The 17,599-nt window shown below is 33.4% G+C and overlaps 1 protein-coding gene across 1 annotated transcript; it reads right to left on the minus strand.

Moving 5' to 3' along the window:
* Positions 1 to 11,025: 11,025 nt before the first annotated feature.
* On the minus strand, positions 11,026 to 15,139 carry LOC126780602 (sodium/potassium-transporting ATPase subunit alpha-like). The gene is made up of 2 exons (XM_050505213.1): positions 12,368 to 15,139; positions 11,026 to 11,181 (listed from the first exon to the last, which is right to left on the minus strand). The coding sequence occupies exons 1-2, from the start codon at positions 15,137 to 15,139 to the stop codon at positions 11,026 to 11,028; spliced, it is 2,928 nt and encodes a 975-aa protein (XP_050361170.1).
* Positions 15,140 to 17,599: the final 2,460 nt, after the last annotated feature.

Here is a 17,599-nt window from a genome sequence, read left to right on the forward strand (position 1 = left end):
CCAAACGTATATAACAATAAAAAAGATATGCGTCGTGTATTCTTTTACATTTAAAATATTTATTGGATATCATAAAGCTAGTCAAGTGATATGGGATCAAGGGAAAAAAATAAGAAGAGCATCTTCAAATATTGTAGAGCCGTTAACAACGATATTAAATAACGTCTCTATTCACTATAAAACGTAACATAAACTGTCCGAGATGGACGGACGCTGGACGTCAAGCGCGCCGGAAGAGGTGCACGGCAGGGACACCAAGTAGGTGCTTAATATATGAAAATATTCAATTTTATAACATTCCGGTGAGATAACATCTGAGCCTGTCGATTTGATATTTTCGGCGGTAAGGTAATTTTATACCGGTCGTGAATGGAGGCTGGTGCCACGCTGCGCGCGCGCCGCGCTACTCGTAACTTAGCACTTAATCATTAACGCGGACACATTATACGACCCTACGTCCAGATAGTACTCGCATCGCTCGTAATGTCACTTCGACTAATATAACTATGGCTAAAGGAACCTGCTACAACGAACTTCAGTTTAGAACAGTCTAGAATATTTTCTAAGAAAATTTTATGTATTATAGTACTTATTTTATTTGTAATGGGTAAAAATGTAAACTTATTTTTGTAATTTTATTGATAACACTAGCTTTGTTCAGTGATGGTTCATCAACATCAACATCTTGTCACATGCTTTAATAGCGTTGTAATATAAAATTTAAGCGATAAAATAAAACGCGTAAAGTTTTACGTTACACTGCAGATTCATATTCTAAATACATCTTAAAATAGATTAGTTGTATAATTATAGCGAATATACTAAAGTGTACATTCCCTGAGTTATACAGTAGCAAGTAACTAACGCGTGTAGGTGACATGGAGTCGCGGATAAGGACATAAAAGGGTAAAGAGTGGTTGTCATAAGTCAGCAAGCTGGTTCAGGTAGCGTAATAAATAATTGCTCGTTTTGCCTCGTGCAGTGCGTCACGGCTAGTGCGTGGGACGCGCGCCGCCAGGAGCCTAAGCAAATCTAGACTTTTTATCAATGCGAGTACATGGGATAGAGTTTCAAAGGAATCAATTAAACTATTTTATAAGGGTTGAAAAAGCTTAATGCTACAAAATAGTACTAAACATTTTAGTTTATGAATCTATTTTATCATAGATTAATGTAAGTATTATATTAGGCATTCTAGTTTGAATGCTTTACTCATATGTTTTTATTTTATTATTTAATTAATAAATTTAGAGTACTTTATGATATTTATTTTACTGGGTAAGACGAAACCGTTAGTTTAAGCATTTCAAAAATTGTGAACGAGTCATTAAATTTACAATATCACTTCACACTATCACAAATTTCAATGCAATTAATCAAACCTTAATATTATAAAGTATTGGTTTTGTTTACGTTTTATTGTAAATGAAATGTCCGTTCACAATATTTCGATAGTTTACCTTTTTAAGAGAGAGAGATTTATTATAACATACAGTATTTTCAATTATCTGATGACATATTTATTAAATATGTAGCAAAATGATAGAAATTATTTATAATTCGAATAATGGTTTTTTCGATTTTCGATCACACATATTATGACACGATTTATTGGGTACGTCGTGTGACAAAAAGCTTATTAGTCAATAAACGGCTACCCACCACATCAGGCCATAACACAGTTCATTATTTATATTAACAGTTTAGCAGTCAGTGGCCAGGTCGCTGGATCCGGACTTATAGCTGTGTGAATACGCGTGGGCATTATTTGTACCCTTGTTAAGCGCTGAGGATATTATAAAAATGATTCCTTTATCCGAGCTGCGACACTCGCTGGAAATTGGTCGCTTAATTTATGATCATCATAAAAAAAGATTCGAATCCGTGCAGGTTGGAATTTCATTCATAAGAAGGCAGAGGCGTCTGAGTCTTTATGGGTGGATGTTTTCATTAATTTAACGTGATTTGGAAATTTAAAGAAGGTATCGGATGTTGCCTGATGGTGGTCGGTGATGCCGAGATAAGATGCTAGAGCTACTACTGTATACGCTTCTTCATTTTCATATTAACCCTTTGTATCGAGAGATTTCTTCTGCTACAATTCTAATTTTAAAATAAATAAATAAAATAAAAAAGCTTTAACCTGTAATGCAATTTGGAATGAAATATAATCATTGTATTGTCATTTGAAAGTCAAATGCATGACTTAAAATACTAAAACGATTCGTGGTAGCATTTTTTTGGGCATGCAGAGGAGCCGTCATTATTCATTGTGTAAGTGGTGGCGACGGAAGGAACGTTGTGGGTTCCCGCTGACCGCGTCGCGATGACCATAAAGCGCTTGCATGCGCATCATCAGATAAGCGACAATAAGTCGATACGCGCTCTAAATAAGCTGGGATATGCATTAGTCACCACGGTAACCGACCTCCGTCGGACGACACCGTCAGTTCGCCTAATCCACTCAAAACATACAGAGACATTTGTCGGCCCGCCAGGGATCGAGTGATCGATAGCGATACTCGCTACAAAACGATAGATAAAAGCTGATAAGTCAGAAGAAATATGACGCGAACAAAATCGGGAGATATACGTAATAAGATAAAAGTCAAACAATGATTCGACCGCGGATTCGCCGCGGCATAATTTATGTGACAACGCGTGATGGACGAGCGGCGACTTTCGGTAAACTATTTACATACGGCGGCGGCCGCGCTGTCGGATTGGGTTCTGTTGTGACAGAGGGTGGGGCTTAGTACCGAAAACAAATGTCACTGTTATTTATTAGGTTACACTGCTATTAGGCCTAAGACGGACAATGGTATTCAAAATTTACAATAAAAACAATTTTCACGTTTGACAAATTATGTGACTGCAATCTGACCATACGATAGTCGAGTGACAAGCGCCACACCCGAGAGGGTCCCGCGGCGATTAGTCTAATTGAATCAAGAGCAAGAAACACTTGCGTGGTTGGCAATTCCCTTCGCACGTCAACTTACATTGCTTTCTGTAACTTTGATGTTTTTTAAATAGCATTAAAAAGTGATTGTTAATGTAGACGAACAAAATAAATTATTTTTTTAAAATAAAATTTGTTTCTTTTACTATAATAGTTTTTTATTTATACGCTCAAATCGAAACTAATATCTTTATGGCAATTACAAATACTTATATATCTGAGAATTGAGCTACCGATTTTGGATTCGACGCCAGTTTAACAGACGCTGCTAAAGAAAGACGCCTTTGTTATAAATAATTCTTGTGTAGAAATTATCATGTCATTAGAAGATTTTATAAACGTACATAGAGTTTGGGTGGAAGGTGAAAACGTTAGGCGAGCGACAATCCCCGCGGAGACAGCAGCAGGCAACTTTGCTTTTTATCTGCGCTCCTCGCCGCGCGCGCTCGACCGTGTAATTGGATGAGAACGACGCGATCCCAATAGCGCGCCCTTATCTGTTCGCGGCAAATCCTCCCCCGCTTGCCTCCCGACACCCGCGACGCCTGACGACGCTCAGCAATAAGTTTTTAGTGAGTAATTCAAGATAACCCCTTGATGTTGTTCATTTTCACACTTCCTTTCCCGAGAACAGCTCTTTATTGCGTAATATGTAACTGTCTCATCGCCGACGGGTGTCCCGGGGGCGCGTAGACAAACTTCGCCCCTTTTATGATGTTAATGCGATCGTCCTGCACCCTTCTATCCGAATAATGATAATTGCTTTTTCGGAAATTATTGTTTGATGTTGTCGCTTAATGCCCTTCTAGATGATTTCGAAGGTCTTTCGAATTAACAACATTGAAACATTTAATTACATCATTCACACAAATAATACACGTTGTTTTTAAAAAAGATCATTATTTGAGCACAGATATTTCTTAGAACTTGTGAAGTTTAAAAACAATTAGATTTGAACTTTAGATAGTTATACATGTCTCGTAGTTTATATCTTATGCCATTAAATAATATTGAATTGGTTTCAACTAAAATAGATGTGTTTGTTAGTTTGTAGTCAGAAAGTCAAAGAATTCCAAGAACGTAGAGAAAATTGGTGTCCACCATATAAACTCTAAATACGTCATGAATCATGAATTTCAATTTTACACTTTCTAACGAAAAGCAATTCACAAGGAAACGCAATTTGGCCACTGAGCGTGAACGAATTAAATGGATTAAAAAATCACGCTCATGTGGAGGGTACTCCTTTATTTGTGGAGTTGAGTGGGAGGCTGCGAATTGTCGTCGTATTAGGCGCTATCAGATGGGCGCTTGTTCTGATGTGGCTATCTACCTCCCCAGTCCCCTTACTCGTGTTCATCTGTTTCAGTTTTATTTTGCCAGCTCCATGGCTTTCTTAGGTACTTTAATTTACACGATACGAAACTTATTATAACGATAATATTCGGTATGTCGGTTATTTAGTGAAAGCGTATTTGAATGGATGCTTATTTCAGAAATATATTTTTTTAATTTTTGACGATTCCAGTAGCTTCCGCATGATACGAGATGTAACGAGAAATTGTCTAAGACTCTGAGTGCGATATTTTCTGACCCTACTGATATTCGAATATCTATAAAATTGGCAAATGAATTTCAACTTAAACTTCATCATATTTTCATTACACAAATGACAAATTTAAATTTATAGTCTCTTTCCAGTTACTTTCAAATAATAAGTTCAAAAAATTGTATTTTTGTTCACTGTGTCGATATAACCGCATATGTAACCTATGTAGTAGTAATTCCTCAAAATATTTTACGTTGACACGGCTTTATTATAGTTTTATTCTGAATAGATCTTCGGTGTTATATTTTTATGCTCGTAATCTGAGAGGAAGGTTGCAAACTGTCGTCATACTCTAGCGTTATCAGATAGTCCGCGGGGACATCGCAGGCTTAACCGCATTCAAAGTGGTTGTACTATGTGCAGGTACACTGTACGCTCTGCAATCACTTTACAATTTATGCATCTAACATACATGTATGCATTCAACACGTTATCTTTTCTAAGGTGAAATAATTTTTTGGCATTTTTATTCTAAATTTAACCATAAAACTTAATATTTAATTAAAAACTAATATATTATAAACATACCTAATAACAATAGAAGTAAATCGGTGTAAATTTGATTAATTTCACTAATTTTCAGCTATCTTATAATGCCCTGTACTCAGTATCTGAGTACGAAAAAAAATTAAAAGGCAAAGGCCAGTGAGCAAAGGCCCATCAGCGGGAAATTTACGGACTGTATCTGTATTTGCTCACAGACTTGTGCACCACAATATCTCCGACGGGAAGTAACTGTTGAGAATACCTGCGTGGCAGAAATGATTTATATTATATATGTATCTAAAAATATACAGCAATAAACATATCTAAAGCATTGACGAGAGAGATTGCAACGAAAACGCACAAATAATAATTTAAGCACTACAAAGTTATAATTTGGTTTACAATGTTTAAATAGATAAAAATCGAATTAAATCAGTGAATCCTGATAACCATTTAAATTGTTATTAGATCAATGTCCGCACGGTGTACGATCACGTCGCCAATAATCATTTAGAAATGCGCCGAAATATTTCTTTTTTAACCGTGTTCGTTATTTTGAGTGAAATTGCGAGAGCATTAACTTGAGTGTAGGGTGGCTCGGGTGCATATTACTCGCCGCCTTATAATCAGACGTGCCGCTCCGGGCTCTGTAACACATATTAACATCAAATTAATTTGTTACTGATATTTTGTTTTTCATTTCCCGACAGTGATAATTATCTCATATGTGAAATAAAGGTGAAATTTTTGTATGTCTTTATACAAATCGATTACTTTTCACATAGTAAAAACAAAACGCTTTGATATCAATTTTTGTTTTTTTTTTTTTTCTTTTTTAACAGCATTGTTGTATTAACACTTATTTTCACAATATTTTCTTTTGTATTTTTATGTTAAATATATATTTTAACTTAAGTCATTTGAACTCTTTAAAATATTCAGTGTTCACATGATTGTGTTCACACAGAAATAAATATTTTGCATGTATATGGAGTTTCAAAAGAACATATAGCTATGTAAGTAGCATACATTATATACTTATTATTGATTATACTCAAAGGCACTTATGTAAATTGAACTATTATTATAAATTTCCTCTGATCAATTTAAACGTGTGAAAATTAGCATAGTAATTTAGCTGCGGTAGATAGATGCAAGATGAACTCAATTTGTCTCTACGTAGTTTTACTTGGGTGGTAATAATTATTAAGCTAGCACTTTATTATAGCCTAAATAATGATTATAAGTGGGTGAGAGCGCGGCTGGTGGCGAGTCCCGCTCTGTAATCTTGCGCCGGCCCCCAATCACGCATTTCTCACCCGGACGCGTTGAAAAAATAATACCTCCTCAAGTTTTGTCTATAATTTGCTGGATGCCGCTCGCCGCTGCGCGCACGCGGGCTCACGTCAATATCTCTCTTAATAAATGTTGAATCACCAGCATTTCTCACTATTTAGACAGTAGCGTTATAGGTGTAATACGATACTGCCATTAATCAGTAACTTATGTCGCATTCTGTACCAGTATATACGATGTGTACGATTTCTTTACATTATTTTACGCATTAATGAATAGCGTGTCAGTACAAAATATCAATATAATATTTGTAAAAATATGTCAAAATATATTTTTCACGGTATTGTAAGTATTTTACCACAAGCTGTGACCATATCAAACATTACGAATGCTACGTGAAATTAACGCGAATGTCAACTGACGATGTTTTGACACTTGAATGACAGTTGTTTTCAATGGAGAATTATGCGGAACCGGCTATGAATACGTGACCTAAACTTTGCTGTCCTATTATTCCCCCTTTGATACAAAATCGCACAATGAAATGTATGAATATAAGTAATAATATAACCGTAAGTGGTTAGTTTTTGTATGTTTTTTTATTTGGTAACTTAGGTAATAATTTGTTTGTAGTAATGTAAATTAAACAATGTAAGAAAGAAATGTTCAGTTAATAAAAAAATACAAATTATTAATTTTCATTAGACCATATATAAAAAATATATACTTCTTTAACATCAACTCTTAATACTAACGAATAGTTGTTGTATGAAATAACACTACTTCTACTATTTTTATTTGCCCACGGCGCACATCCGTATATGCCGAAACTTGATTCAATTTTTATTCGTTTGAGCAATACTATAATATCAACTGATTTTCTTTATCAATAAATTGCTATTTATTATTAGAAATTGTCCGAACTTTTCGATAGATAAATAACTAGAATTACGTCCTTTACAAAAATAAAACTTTAAAAATATATAAATTACTGTCGATGTAATAAAATATATTTAGGATATTAGAATAATACGTGTAGATGTTTAAAAGATAGAAGTGTTAGTGCCGCATCGCTTATTGCATGCCAGAAGGCTATCCTGTCAAGTTGCACAAACCTGTCAGAAAATTTGAACGATTAGTTTTGAATCCTTTTTTTTTCTTTTGTCGTTGTATCATAACATATTTTGAAACTTTGTGCTTTATAGACGTTTTTGCTTCAATTTTTTTATTAATTTGATATTTAAAACTTACTTTTATATTATTTATAAAAGCAAGGAGGTATGTATTTTATTATGGGTTAGTCTGACAGGTATTTTAATTTAACTTTTAGTAGAAATCAGTGTTGCTAGCTATTCTAATATGGCAATGGTTTTAATTTTGTCTATGTGTGTATAAAAACCGAGTGAGTAAGCTTAAAGCTACATGCAAAATATATAACTTGCATTACAATATTATCTATATAATATAATAATTTAAAATGAAAAAAGGGCATATTGTAAATTTCATTATAATCAATCCAGCCGTTCAAGTTCCATTGTGTAACAAAGATCAAGCACACAAATGTTTGCACTTATTTACGAATTTAATATTGCATTCATATTGCCCTGACGTTTGTCAACTTTCCAGGTAGCAATGGTAATTTGGATTTCATAAACTAATCAATAAGCAACATATTAAATATCACTACATTAATATATAAAGCTTAACTTGCAAATATACTACGGAATCAAAGTATGTTCAAAATTTCACACTATTTTAATAATACTAAACTAGATTAATAATAATAAAAAAAATCTTAGTACCTTAATCTAAATCATACGTTCTGTCAGATACGAAAATACTTGAAATGAATTTTAAAAAAGCTAATACGAGAATCCTGAGGGTAGTGGTGGTCCGTAGTTTAGTTGGCCTTTTGTGTTCGTGTCAAGCAAGCCGCATGTCGTGTCGCTCGGTGACGGATTACCTGACTGTTAGCCGCTTACGCGCATATACGCCTTTTGTGTAAGCCACCTTTTCAGTGCCGACTATTGCTTTCGAATAAAATGTACATTCATGATGGAAGTTTTATTCTCACCTTACGGCATCGAGATGAGATGCCCGATGGTTAAAAAAAAATTCGAATTCGAAATACAGCAATACTAAGTTACACTGGTTTTGTTAGGGTACCGCCATTCTCGTAGGCCGGTCTGCACAGGGATAAACTACCTACTAAATTACCGTTAATACTTATATATAGTTTGGTATAACATTTGAAACTAGATTCTACCGAGAATAAAAGGTAAGAACGTCAAATATTAGCAGAAATTTTAAATAAAATATTTTTAATACAAATTTGTATGAGATACACTCAGTATTTATTTTTATGAATTATGAAAAGTTGAAATACTTAAGATTAACATATGATTAAAAATAATACAACATTGCCTTACATACAATTTTATTTTAATAAACAAATATTATAAAAATATATTTAAGTATCATAACCATAATTTATATTGATAAAAGTGAAAATCTTAAATTAAGTTACAATCTTAATTAAAAGTAAAATTGTACTGATATGATAATATATTAGCATACATACTCGTAAGTAAAAAATATTATTAACAATTATAATTTGGAAATTACCGTCAATAACCCATAAGGGCAGCAATACAATTGGACACAAAGCCGACGGTAATCGAGGCTTGCGTTATATTAAATCTTAGTATATTTGTCTAAAATAGAACAGAACAACGGAAAAAATAATAATTATCATGTCTTATACAATTAGACGATTATTTATATATAAGAAAAAATAAAATAAAATTTATCTTGTATATTATCACAATAACAATAGCCTGATTATACAAATGATGTAACATTTCTTAACACAATGAGTTATACAAAGTATTATATACTAGTAAAAAATATTTTATTAATATAACATTAATACAGAAGCCTGATTGCTTATTTTGATTTGATTAATCACTCCGTAAAAAGGTAAAGCCGAATGAGCGAATATCACCATGTAATGATTTTCGTTACTTCGTAGTAATGATTTTTTTTATATATACTTTTTGAGTTACCTTAATTATTATCATATCTTTTAAAAGTATTTTTTTATTACCAATAAATATAATTGTATACACATACATACATATGTATTTCTATAATTGCACGGGGGTACTTTTTAATATTTATATCTGAAATCAATCTGAAATAGGTTGTTTCAATAATTGAAAAGTAACCAGTATTGTGATTATTACGATTTTAACCGTAAAACTAAAAAACTAAAACGTATTGTGAATAATAGAAAATGTATTAATGGCATATGTCTTTTAAACAAACGTTATATTTTTAACTGTAAACATTTATAAACTTTAAAACATTATTTTTATATTAAAATGGCCACTTCTCTATGAAACTTGTACAGCCTTCGTACACAAAAAGACTAATGTTCGCGTTTAATTAAAAAAAACAACAGCATTTGTTTCTATAATGCTTGTTAAATGTTTCTTGATTAGGCCACTACCGTGCCAGTCATCCAGGCATCTCGGCGGCGATCACAAATTACAAACAAAAAGCTAGGGAGCGTCGTAATCTGACGTCGCATCTCGTTCGATCAACGGCTGATCATGATTTACGAACACATCGGACGGTGATAGGTGATCTGGTATTACAATTTCGATCGTCGATAGCCGAATTCGTTGGTACAAAACGATCAATTTATAGAATTCGAACAAAGAACTCCTTTTTTGTAAAATATTACAATTGCGTGGTACATTTTCAAGGCTTATGTTTTGTGATTGATGTCGTTCGAGTCGGAATGCCAAGACTTAACTATTTCAAACGGAAACCCAATCATAACATTTATACATATGTAACAAATTAGTTACGGACAAAAATATGTTTCATTACAAATTTTGTAAAATGTACAAATATTTAATGAAATTTGAGAATTTTTAGAATGTTGCATAACAAAATGAATAATATTATTGACAAGATTATCAGATCTGGTGGTGATGGTGGCTAAATTTAGTTCAGATTTTGATTCGACACGAAAATAAATCTCTACCTATTGTTTCCCTTCACCCCCGAGAAAGTCAAAATATAAAAATAAATTAACGACATAATAATTATGTGTTGCATGACAGATTTTAACTCGCAATCTTCGTTTAAAAGTCACATATTCTAACCACTGGGACATTTTGGCTCTAGCTCCAGCATGTAGATAAATAATAATTTACATTTACATTGAAACATGAAAATTAAATGTAAAGATTATGAATACTAAATTTTCTTTGTATGATTTTAAATTATAAATATGATTCTAAGAGCGATCCAACCAACGCTCAATTCACCTGTCCGATTAATATCACCTATTTCGTGTAGGTCACGGACAAACATCCCGTTTCTTATATTGAAATCGTTTTCGTTATGCCGTGTCAAAGAATCCTAGCTGACATGATGTGCCGCTGGATTAGAGGCTGACTCATGGCACTTCACGTTCCGAGCCATAAGGGGACGATCGCGTGTTTTTTAAATCAATCAAAATGATAGCTACCACTCAACGATATCACTATTCCATTATCGTTCAATATAAACAGACAAGCTAACATCCGTTTAATTGATTATAAAAACAACGCTGCCTCCCTCGTATATCGAGGATATGAGAGCTTGCTTCCTAAATATGTTAATTTAAATTAAAAGCAGGGACTGTTACCAAACGTCGAACATTAACCACGGCCCTAGAGACTCCATTACTGGCAATAAAATGCCTATTATTATCGAGGGCCGAAAAGTCGATGCACGCGATGCAATTACTTGATTGGCAGCGTTCTGGCCGGCTCTGGCTGAGCTGTGATTGATGTTGAACATAATTAGAAAACACTTCAGCATGTGTCTTCATTGGTACAATCTTAATTGTGGCCAGCACTTACCTCGCTGATTCAAACAGCACGTGCCAGCCGCGCCGCAATCATCTTTGATTTCACTTGTATGGACGGCAGAAAAATAAAACGTTGAACAATATTTAAATGTAATGTTTGACATATAATTTACACTTTAAGTTAATTTTATGAATTGATTGCATATTTAAACATTATTTAATGCACTAATTGTTTTATATGATATAAAACTTTGATGGCATTTGCAATACTGTAATATATAAACAACAACAACATAAGAAACATAAAGAAATATATAATTCAATGATAATATAAAATAGATTAAGATGCTTTTAAAATAGGCCATAATTAACAAATTGTAATGGAGTATGACTATATTATAACCGGATAAAATATTCAAATCTTAAATACAATTAAAATAAAATGCATGTTTGTAAATAATAATTGTTTTTATTTCACGGAACATACAATATAAAAAAAAAATCTTATTAGTTGGTTTTAACATTAAGAATATATTCAAAATATTACTAAATGAGAATGATTAATGTTTAGTAAAACAACTAAATGGTTATTTCATTATATCGAATGCACCCAACAAATATTTTGTTTGTGTTTTGACAATAAATAATTTCTTACAACATGACATGGTCTATATTTAAGTCTTATATAAGAAAATACATGACATTAACAATTAAATTTTAATGTAAGAGCCAATCATATAACTAAAATAATTTAATTCTTAAAATAAATTATAACAAAATTTCTTGTAAGGAATCTTATAAATAAAATTGTTTAATTACTAGCTAAGAAACAAAAATGTGTAAAGCTTGAGTTGAGTTAAGCTTAAAAATTATTTCAGTAATATGTTTCTTGTTCTACCCATTTAGAAAGACCACGTCTAATGAGGTATCTTCTAAACTCATCAGCAATAATCATCAGAACAAAAAAAGGTGATGCAAGAAAGAAATCATACCATTCTATTGGTTCCGTACCAAAGACCTCGTGACATATTGGCAGATATGTTACAACCAGTGCTGCGATTAGATCAACTACAATACTCATGTTTAGAACATGATTTTTCATTCCCTTTTTTAGAATAGATATTCGTCGAGTTTTGCAAATAATAACATCGGATACTTGAGTCCAGCATACAGCAACGAAATAAGCAGTTTGTGCTTTTCGTTCTATTCTTTTCCGATTAGCATAATACCAAGGGCGACCTAATGTATCATCGACAGTAGATAATGGAGATTCCCATTCTTTGCGGATAAAAATTAAACTGGACGGAAAAAATCCACTTTGAGCAAATATTATAAAATATGCATACATACCAGCAAAAAATTGAATTAATCCTATTTGAAAATATGCCATAAATATAAGTACCCTATTCACAAGATGATCAGTTGGCTTACGAGGAGGGATCGACATGATATCTTGCTCTGAAGTTTCATAAGCAAGACTCATTGCGGGTAGTAAATCTGTACCTACATTGATAACTAGAATCAGAATTAAGGTCATAGGCAATGGCATACCTAGACAAGCATACAGCACGAACGGTAGCATTTCAGGAGTGTTTGAAGTAAGAGTGTAAGCAATCGTTTTCTTTAAGTTATCAAAAATACGTCTTCCTTCTTGTATACCTAAAACTATAGAAGCAAAATTATCATCAAGCAGTATCATATCAGCAGCTTGCTTTGAAACTTCAGTACCAGTAATACCCATAGCTATTCCAATATCTGCTTTTTTCAAGGCAGGAGAGTCATTAACACCATCTCCTGTAACAGCAACTACATGACTTAAAGCTTGATAAGTCTCCACGATTATTAATTTTTGCTGTGGACTTGTTCTAGCAAAAGTTATTTCATCATATTTTATTTGAGCCGTTTTTAAGTCATTTACGCTCATTTTTCGCAATTCGTCACCAGTAATTACAGCGGAACGGAACTGTTGTTTAATATGTATTGGTACATCAGATAGATCTATATGGTGCTCAAATGCATAATCATAAGCCGTTGGTTGAGTAATAGTACCACATTGCTTTGAAATAGCTAAAGCTGTTACCGGATGATCACCAGTGACCATGATAACTCGAATACCTGCCTGACGACAAAGTGCAATAGACTTATCAATATCACGTCTTGGAGGGTCAATCATTGAAATCGCACCTAAAAATCTTAAATTTTCAACTGGGAAATTACGTTGTTGGGTATCGAATTTGTATCCTAATGGATAATTGTCTAAAGATAACATGTAATCGCAATATCCAATTACACGCTCACCCATATTAGCTAACTTAATAAAATTAGCTTTTAGTTCCTTCTTTGCCTGTGGCGTCATGGGTTGATCCTCTTCATTAGTAAGTATTTTAATACAAAATTCTAATATAATTTCTGGAGCGCCTTTCATTATTAAATAGTAGCTCTGCGTAGCTTTCATTCTGTGTATGGTAACTTGATACTTATAAGCTGAACTGAACGGTATCTCAGCTTCCTTAGGATTTTCTGCGCGTGTTGTTGTGGCAGATCGATTGATTTCCATATATCTAAGTATAGCAGATTCAGAAGCATCTCCAATTATTTTTCTTTTTTCAATAGGAACATCGAGACTATCATGTGCAAATGTAGCTTTTAAGTTCAATGAAGCGGCTAAGCTCAATGTTGCATACGCATGATCAGAAACGTGGGCATGGTCTGTTTTATCATATATTGTGTAGTTGCAAAATAAATGTGAGACATTCATTTGATTTTCTGTCAAGGTTCCTGTTTTATCAGAACATATGCAAGAAGTTGAACCTAAAGTTTCTACAGCTTGAAGCGTTTTAGCGAGACAATTCTTCTTTTTTAACTGATTAGCTGACAAAGTCATGCAAACAGTTAAGGTCACAATTAAGCCTTCTGGTACATTTGCTAATATAATTCCAAGCATATATTGTAACGCTGCTAGCCAACTATGTTGAATGAAATATACCATTACAAAAAATAATAATCCAAAAGTAAACGCTACACCGCATATGAGCTTAATAAAATGAGTTATTTCTTTAGCTATCGGTGTCTCTTCTTTTTCTAAGCCAGTGACTAATCCAGCGATTTTTCCCATCTGTGTTAATTCTCCTGTAGCTATAACAATACCTTTAGCTGAGCCTTCTGTTATAGGACAGCCAAAAAAGACCATATTTTTAGACTCTAATGGATTCGCATTAGTACATTCTGGTCGGTGTTTAATAGGCTCTGATTCTCCGGTCAGTGACGACATATCAGTCTTAAAGTTAGTACAAGTTAGAATTCTAACATCAGCAGGTACAACTTCTCCTCCAGACATTTCAACAATATCACCTATCACAATCTCACTGTTAGGTATAACTTTCTTTTGACCTTCTCGAATAACAGTAGCATTAGGCGGTACTAATTTTTCGAAACCGCTCATTACAGCCATATTTTTTGCTTCTTGATAAAATCCAAAAAGTCCGGTACCAACAATGGTAGCTGTGATAACGCAACCAAGGTACAAATAATCTTTGCCCGAGTGTCCTTCGCTTCCCGAATCAATTTTTTCAGAAAAGAAAAACCCAATAAAGTTCAAAATGGCGCCAAACCAAAGAACACACTGAAACCAACCAAACAAATTGTGGCGAAATATTTTCCAGTAGCTGTTACCTTTAAGTTTTTTTAATTGATTCGGGCCATGATGTTCTAATAGTTCCTGTGCGATATTATCGGTAAGACCATTTTTGAGATTTGTGCGATAAATAACTTCCAATTGTGCTGGTGACAGAAAATGATCACCGGTGTGAGGTTCTTCTTTTAGAAGAGTAAGTTCAGAGACTTCTGGATTAATATGTTGCCCACTTAAGCGTCGCCCGCTAACAATCGAAACTGTACTTGAACGACGTTGGTGAGGCATGTTGCTTATTTTATAAATACCTATCAAATTTTGGGGCTTTATTTATTTATACAAATCAACTAACAGTGAACACGCACTTTTTGTTTTTTAATTTTTATGACTGTTCAACATAAATGCCACAACATTCATACGAAACTGTCACTTTAAAATAAAGTCTTTGATATATAAAAGTCTTGATGATAAAAGTCTTTCATAAAAATAGCATATGTCATTTATTTTTCTTCTGTAATAATAATATGTAGTTTAAACCAAGTAGTTATAATATCGTGAAGGTTTTTAAAAAAAAAACGTATAAATTTCTAGACGAATCGTTTACTTTTATCAACATCAATCGTAATATACATTGCAACTTTATTTTATATTATACACCCGATATAATGTGTAATAAAATGTAATTCCATGATCTCAACCAATAGTCGGGTACTTTTAATACTTTGTGTGTTGCTTTGCAAATGATACAAACCATCAAGCGGAGAATGAGCGTCCGATAGCAGCCGACACCTCACAGATTTATAGCCGCAGTGCCGATATGGCGGCTATTTCCGGACAATATTGATATTTTCGACTCACTGCACCTATCAACTTCCAACGCGTTAAAGTACTCTACAAAGTGAAATAACCAACACGAATAACAATCAATCTTTATAATGGTATCTAAAATTGTATTTTAAACGCTTCTTTGGGTCTTAGTACGAATTTAGTGTTCGTAAATGCAGCTGCAGTTCTAGAGATTTTCTTAACGTTGTCGCATAAGATTCGTATGGTGGTTTAGCGTCCGTCTTGAGACGCCGGCCCGCAAGTAATCAACCTATTAATAAGGGGATCAAGTATAATGCGACCAATTAAAACGGCGACTCCCATCTTAAGACGCCCGCAGTTTTTGGGCTCGTTCCAGCAGGATTAAGATTACTTTGGCGACACTACAGTATTAACTCTATGTGAGTTTTGAAAGTAATAAGTGTAATACTAATTAAAATGCTTAAAATAAAAATTTATAAGTGATATATAGACGTATATATATACACTTTTTTGTTTCTCTTTACTATACTTTGGATAATATTAATCACATCAAGTTCTAATGTTTAGATTCGGTCACTGTCTCATAAAAAGCAAAAATAAAACTTGAATTTCAATCATTTTTAATGATTGACAAATAACGATATCTTGGGGTTTGGTTTTCAATGATTTAATTCTAAAGCGCGGAAAATACACGAAGTACACTATGGACCATGACCGCGTTGACAGGGTGGGAAGTGTGTTCGAACGGCGGCGTCTTTGTCGGTATGCATCTTTGATAGGTGCGCGGGCGCCGGCAGCGAGGGCTTCGAGTGCCAGTTTACGACCACCGACGCGTTTTATTACTCGTCTGCCAGCTTCCATCAATAAGCGTGAATAGCCATTAGCCAACCTACGCGATGCTAACAGAAGTGAAGCGAATTTGCGCATATCGCTTCCTTTGATTTAACATCTAACTACATTTGTTAAAACGATCGTAATTCATATTCGTAATTGGTTTTAAAACTTAATAGTCGATAGAATGCGTAGATATTCAACGAAAATCGCTGGTTTAAGTCCGGGCGAGTGAATCTGAGTCTTTATTTGATTAATTTGTTAATTTATCTTGCGCTTAACTATGAAAGCAAAACATTCTACAATCTTCAACATGTGTATCCAACCACTAATAACTAATAACCACTAACACACACTGTACTAGTGTGGTGGAATAAGTTCCAAGCCTTCTCCTTAATAATACAATACATGGTAAAATATAGTAAAAAAATAACAAAAACAAAATAGTTTATATTAATAAATATAATTGATAATTACTTATATGCTTAATAGACTGATTTTTAGGAAATAATCACTATTTTTTTTATGTTTGTATTTATAACCGTATGTTTCTGTAACTATTTTGGTACTAATTCTATTCTATTATATTCTAAACCTTCGTTTAATAATCAAGTTACTTGCATGTGTAATTGTTACCTCAAAAATAAGACAGATAACATTTGTAATGGTCGTTTTGGTGTTGCAATGGTTGTGTTGGTAACATGAAAATATTACCTGAAAAAAGGGACTTAATTTGAAATTATCAACATACAATTCAATTTTATTTATTTGTATAGATTATAGATTATTTGTGATTATAATTCATCTCGTGCTTTACGGTGAAGGAAAACATCGTGAGGAAACCTGCATGTGTCTAAATTCACTGAAATTCTGCCACATGTGAATTCTACCAACCCGCATTGGAGCAGCGTGGTGGAATAAGCTCCAAACCTTCTCCTCAAAAAGAGGAGAGGAGGCCTTTAGCCCAGCAGTGGGACATTCACAGGCTGTTACGGAATTACGGTATAGATTATAGCGCCAGTTATATATTTTATACGGAATATTGAAGACCGGAACGAGTTAAAAAAATACTATTTTACTCTCATTAAATTTTTAAAATAAGCTCAGTAC

Source organism: Nymphalis io, chromosome 3 (genome assembly GCF_905147045.1).
Source record: "Nymphalis io chromosome 3, ilAglIoxx1.1, whole genome shotgun sequence".
Classification (NCBI taxonomy): Eukaryota; Metazoa; Arthropoda; class Insecta; order Lepidoptera; family Nymphalidae; genus Nymphalis; species Nymphalis io.